Source organism: Ammospiza caudacuta, chromosome Z, assembly GCF_027887145.1.
Source record: "Ammospiza caudacuta isolate bAmmCau1 chromosome Z, bAmmCau1.pri, whole genome shotgun sequence".
Taxonomy (NCBI): domain Eukaryota; kingdom Metazoa; phylum Chordata; class Aves; order Passeriformes; family Passerellidae; genus Ammospiza; species Ammospiza caudacuta.
This window is the reverse complement of record NC_080632.1, coordinates 72562918-72568917: the sequence shown is the minus strand read 5'-3', so window position 1 is coordinate 72568917 and position 6000 is coordinate 72562918. Positions and strand designations below refer to the sequence as shown.

At 55.6% G+C, this 6000-nt stretch overlaps 1 protein-coding gene across 1 annotated transcript; it reads right to left on the bottom strand.

Moving 5' to 3' along the window:
* Window positions 1-743: 743 nt before the first annotated feature.
* Window positions 744-3152, bottom strand: LOC131571680 (serine/threonine-protein kinase PAK 3-like). The gene is made up of 6 exons (XM_058824462.1): window positions 3055-3152; window positions 2679-2796; window positions 1793-1892; window positions 1325-1521; window positions 1096-1227; window positions 744-845 (listed from the first exon to the last, which is right to left on the bottom strand). The coding sequence occupies exons 1-6, from the start codon at window positions 3150-3152 to the stop codon at window positions 744-746; spliced, it is 747 nt and encodes a 248-aa protein (XP_058680445.1).
* Window positions 3153-6000: the final 2848 nt, after the last annotated feature.

The window sequence follows — 6000 nt, the reverse complement described above, 5'->3', positions numbered from 1 at the left end:
TGTAGGTGTCTCAGCTTCCCACAGGCATGCCACACTTCAGGTAAGCAAAGCTGCTTACCTCACTATGTTCTTTGGGCCTCTGAAAGGGACTGTCCACTTAGCTACAGCCTGGCAAGGAAGGGAGTCTTACAACACTCTGGATATTTTCGACTTTTATTGACACTCGGGCTGAAACAAAGTATCCCCTCGCTGCTTCTTCATCTTCATCATTCTGTCCTGCAGGTGGCCTGCTCAGGCTGACAGCTTGGAGCGCCTGCAGGCTCCAGTTCTGCTGCAGCCCAGCTTTTCCTCTCACTGCTTAATTCTTATTATGACAATTCTTTCATTTCTACTTCAAAGCTTCCCTAAATTAACAACACTCTATCCTAAGCTAAACAATCCTCTACTATCCAAGCTGTCTACGTTCTATAGTCCTTAAAAGTTGATCCCTATAGTTCCTAATTTTTTTCAATTTTCATCTTTTGCAGAAAGAAAAACAACAGAGCTTTAAATTGAACCTAACAACATATCTAACCTAACCTAACCTAACCTCATCTAATCCAACCTAATGCTAACCTAACCCAACCTAACCTAACAGCTAACCTAACAGCTAACCTAACAGCTAAACTGAGCAAATATCTACACTATCATGTTTCCTAGCTACGGCACAGCTCCTCTTCAACCTCGGGGGATGGCTGAAGCTCTGCCTAAAGATGACACATCCCCTTTTCCCTCCTCTTGGCTGGCGGGGCATCAGGGCCTCCTCAGGCGCAGGTGTCTCCTCTCCAGTCTTCCTGCACTTGCTTGGCTGAGATGATCAGAGCAGCCAGGCTGGAGGCAGGATCGCCTGAGGTCACGAAGGGATGCTGCCCAGAGGAAAAAGAACAAAGCAAGGAACTCTTACTTTCCAGGATCACATCCTCGCGGGCTCAAGCAGGATTCCCTGGCTACCAGCAAGACACACAAAGAGCACTGAGGGCAGCATGTCCCCCTGCGCCTTCCTGTCCTGGCAGCTTTCAGTGCCATGTGGCCCACACTCCTCCTCCTCCTCATCCCTTCATGCAGGTGTCCTCAGCTGCCAGGGCTTTTTGCCCCTTTGCTTTTTCTTACCTGTAGGAGCTCCTGGGCAGACCAGCGCCTGTCCTCATCTGCCTGCAGGCAGCAGTGGAGGAAGTCGCGCAGGAGAGCCGAGTGGTGCCTGGGGTTCTGCAGTTTTGGGGGCCCGTTCCTTTCTAGCAGTTCAAAAACCTACAGCACATGGATGCAAGAGGACACTCCACCTGCTCCTTTGCTAGCCACACACAGCTCTCTCCACACAGAGCCCTCTTGCTAAGCTGCACCTTACCCGGAGATGGGCTTCCCGCTGGTAAGGAGCTTCCCCTTCCACCATTTCCAGCCCCATGATCCCCAGGGACCAGATGTCCACTTTGGGGCCGTAGGCTTCTCCTCTCACCACCTCCGGTGCCATCCAGCTGGGAGTGCCGACGCTGGAGCTGCGCTTGCTGTGCTCAGGGCTGAGCTGAGCACAGAGGCCAAAGTCACCTGAGGACAAAAACAAAGCCTGTCAAAGCCAGCTACCACTGGCAAAGCAGCCAAAACCATTGCCCTGACCAGGCCATGCTGAATCTAACTGAAAAAGCAGCTGAGCTCTCCTTCCACGTGCCTGGAGCCAGGCAAATAAGGCATCGGCTGCTTCAAAAACACCCTGACGATTCACGCACTGGCCAAGCCGCGCTTCTGCCCCAGTGGCCGTCACCAAAATGCAAGCGCACGGCATATGCTGGACATGCTGCAGCCCAGCAGGGATACCCACCCAACTTGACGGATCCGTCCGTGCCCACCAGGACGTTGCAACTTTTGATGTCTCTGTGGATGACTTGGCGGGAATGAAGGAAATGCAGTCCTTGCAGGCACTGAGAGAGAAAAAGGAGGGAGGGAAAGTTAACCTGCAGGATCTGATTTCATCCCACCCGCAAGGAAAGAGCTCAACGGGATTGGCGGCTTTCTCAGGGAATTGTGAGCGAGGGCAAAACATCACGCTGCTGTCACCATGAAGAGCTTGCTGCTTCAACACTCTTGGAAGTTTTTTCTAGATTTCCAAGCAAAGGCGTCTGGGCTCCCAAAAGTTCCACCGGCCTTGGGTAGGAAGCACGCCACCTTTGGCTGGGAGGCGGCACGGCAAAGAATTTTGGGGAAGCCTAGTGGCAGCAGAAGAGGAAGCTGCTGGTGACAGCAGCACCTTCGAGCTGTTCCACAATGCATCGCCATGCAGGCTGCAATGCTAGCCTTTGAAGCTGAGGACAGCTCTTTGCCCTTAGCTTGAAATTCTGCCACCCGCATGCTGCCTTCCAGTGGCAAGCAATGTAGGACAGACAGACAGGCTCCAGGCAAACATTCCCAGGCAAAGCTGAGAAGAGGAAGAAAGAGAAATTGAGCCAGTGAGCGAGCACCAAGGCCAGAGGACAGACAGGATGGAAGAGTGCAAGAACAGAGCCTGAGGAGTGCGAGGGCACCGGCAGGCAGTACACTTCCCATGCTCTTTCTTCTCCTGTGTGGCGTGACAGCAGCAGCAGCAGCAGCAGCAGCAGCAGCAGCAGCAGCAAAAGAAAGGTGAGAGCAAGAAATCTCGGCTCTCCTTAAGCTCCAGCTGACAAGCAGCATCCGGGCAGTCTTGGGCAAGCACAAGCGGGATCCCTCACCTCCCGACAGACAGCGCCTATCTGTCCTTCCTCCAGGTACACTGCCCTCAGCACATCAAACAAGGTGCCGCCGTCCATGAACTCCATGGCCAGCCAGAGCTCCGCATCCACCAGGTAGCTGAAAGAAGAAAACCACGGCATGGAGCAACAGAATGGGCATAGCCTCAGTCACCCCAGGGCCTGAGACAGGTTTTTGCAGCTGCTCTCCAAGCTACGGGTGCCACAAGAGACTGTTGAACACCAGCTCCACCTCCTCCCACGCTCTGGACACACGCAGAGAAATCATCCCCAGCTCTGTTCTCTGCCAGCGACCAAAGGGCATCGTCTCTTTGCGCTTGCACCAGCTAAAGCTACATTGACACCAGAATATGCCAACCTGTCTAAGTAGGTAACGATATTGGGACTCCTGTTGTCCCTCATGGCCAGGATTTCATTGGCAGCCAGCTCCTCGGACATCTCCTCCTCGAGTGACATGATCTTGATTGCCACCTGCAATGACATTGGCCACCGGTACCTTGACAAGACGCACCCCGCTCGAGATCACAAGGAGCATGGAGCGAGTGCTGGTGCAATGAGGCAGCACGCTGGGCCAAAGTGCCTTGTCACTAGACAGCAGAGCTTAGCAGAAGCACCAAAAGCCATCCCAAATGCATTCTGCCCCCTGAGCCTAGACTGTATTTCAGAAGAACAGCCCCTGCTGCAGACATGGAGCTGCCACCCAAACCTCCAAGCACAGCTCACAGCAGCGGGCAAAGCGCTCCAGAGCTGCAAAATGGCGTGGGGCTCTTGGCACTTTACCTGTTGTCCGCTGCTGGTGTCAAGGGCTTTATAAACAGCTCCAAACCCTCTAGAAAGACAAAAGCAGCAGAAAGAGACCTTTATCCCTCTGGCAGTGAAAGCAAGCCCAGGCAGCAGATCTCCCCAGGCTGCCTGGACGCCTTCCTTAGAAAAAATGCCTGGCTGCAGCATCTCTTTGGCCAACAGCATGTTAGCCCGTGAGCCCTCTGCCATGCGGGGCAGGCTGTCCAAGGGAACACTAAGGTGCAGCATGAAGACCAAGGGCCGCTGGAAATCTCCAAGGCGCACACCCTGCCAGGTCATTTCAGAACCTAAGGGGAACTCTCTCCTTGTGCAAGTGTGCATGCATGTGTGTGTCAAAAAAGGGAGAACAATTTGAGTCAGAAGACTGTCCTTGACAATCTGACCTTTCTTGGATGGCAAGGTGCTCTTTCAGGCCACAAAGCTGTAGGGCCAGGGCTTCTCCCAGCTCCTGCTCCTCACTGCTGCAAGCAAGACACTGCCAGCATCAACTTGTCTTTGATGAGGCCTTTGCATTGCTCTGACCGAGCAGTCCAGGCAGGCGACACGAGGTCAAGCCGGAGCCTGACCATGATTGGAGCTTGCCTGACTTCACGCTTGATATTGCACCAGCCAAAGACCTGGCCCACACTTTTGTAAAATGAGCTGACGTCACGCTTACCCTCGCCCGAGTTCCTCAAATGCCGTGTATTTGCCCGTTGGCCGGCCCGGACTCACGATGCTCCCTGAAAGACAAAAGCAGTGCAGGGCGCTCACTCGCACACAGAGACGCCGCTGCCCAGAGCGTCCCAAAGGCAGCCCCACTGCCCGCAGCTCTGGGCCCTTTGCGGTCCCGCGGCTTCCAGCTGCTGAGACCAGCAAGTGGGAGGGCCATCTTCTCCACCTTTCATCAGGTGGCCTTTCCAAGAAGGCCTTGATTTCTTTCAAGAGCAGCATCTCACGCGATAAGCCAAAATGATGAGCCCTTAAGAAGGGGGCCCTAAGAGGTAAGCAAGGGCCTTTGCTGCTTCCGCAGTCACACCCACCATCACTGGCAGGTCCACTGCCAGGGGCACAAAGTGTCTGGGCCGGAGGAGGAGTAAGAACCAGAGCCAGAAAACACCTGGGGCCAGACAGCTCCCTGGGCAATAGTCACTTGCTAGGTGCCAGCCTTCTGCTCAAGCAGAAACAATCTCTGCTTTTGCCTTTGGCCCAGAAGGCAGCCCAGGCAGGGCCAAGCCAGGCCCAGCCGCCCTCACAGGCAGCAGGGACTCCCTGGGTGCTGCCACGCTTCCTCAGAGCAGTACAACACCTTCTGCAGAGAGGCCTAAGTGCCTCTGAGACTGAGGGCCAGCATCTGGCGCAGCCTACACCCAGACACTCGCACAAGACCCTGCTCTGGCAGACAAGAAATGCACCAGACGGACGTACTCAGTGTCTTCAGGCCCTGCTCTTCCCTCATCTCGGGCTGCTGGGCTGCGCTGCTGCAAGAAGTGCCGGCAGCGGGGCTTGAGCTGGCTGCTGCAGGCCATGCTGGTCCGGCGGCACCAGGTTGAATGGCAGAGCCTGTCTTGCGCTGGGACAAGAAAGGATTGCCCGTCAGAAGGGTGGCTGGCACTCATGCCCCCCCTAAGCGCACAGCAAAAGCAAGGCCTTGGGAAGGTGCTGCTAGCCACGGCCAGGCCTCTCCAGCTGGAGCAGTTCCCATGTCCCCTTCTCAAAGGCACCTTCGGGAGAAGCCCAAAGGCTACTTGGATCCAGCCCCTCCCGACCACCTCCATGCTCCACGTGTTCAGCTTTTCTGCAAGACACTGGCAACAAGGTATTGATGGGGCTGCCAAATCCACAAAGAGATCAGAGCAGGGCCCCAGAGCCTCGCTGCTTTCCTCCTCCTGTCTTTTCCTGGGCCGGAATGAAATCAGCCCGGAGTTGGCAGGCAACAGTCTGCTCAGAAGCCCGCAGCGTGTCCCTTCTCTGATCTGTTTCACGGATTTCCCTTCTCTATGGCAGCCTTTAGAGAGCGGCCCTTGGGAGCCGCCTTCCAGCCCTGCCCAGACCCACCCGCCCTTTTACAATGCAGGGCTGCCGAGGATTCTCCTCTCCAAACTCTGCTCTGACCGGCTGGAAGTGAAGCACAGCCTGAAGCTAATTAGTCCACGGAGACAGCAGGTCCCTTCCAGGGGCCAGTGTCTGCCAGGTACCCTGCAAGGCTGTCAACTGCGTATTTGGGCCGCGCTGTCCGCTGACCACAGGCAGCCTGCACTGACAACGGGCACAAGGGGCTGACTCCTGCACTGAGAGTCACTCAATGCTGCCTCCTGTCTGATCCCAAGAGACACTCTGGCGCCCTCTCAGCATCCCAGCTTCAATGTCAAACTTCAGAACCCATTGGCCAGGGCTCCCCAGCTTGCCTGAAGCCGCACTACGTCACAGCAGGCACACGGCTGCCAGCATCTTCAGCCACGAGCAACAAGGGCTGCTCCAAAACGGGTAGCCTGGCCCTGCGCCAAAGGCAGTGCCAAGC

Bases quoted from the DNA above. Each gene is read 5' to 3' on its own strand.
- LOC131571680 (XM_058824462.1), bottom strand. From the start codon at position 3,152: ATGTCACTCGAGGAGGAGATGTCCGAGGAGCTGGCTGCCAATGAAATC. The intron at 2,797-3,054 runs GTTGGCATATTC...TTCTTCTTTCAG, and splicing joins ATCGTTACCTACTTAGACAG to CTACCTGGTGGATGCGGAGC. The intron at 1,228-1,324 runs GTAAGGTGCAGC...CATGTGCTGTAG, and splicing joins AGCGGGAAGCCCATCTCCGG to GTTTTTGAACTGCTAGAAAG.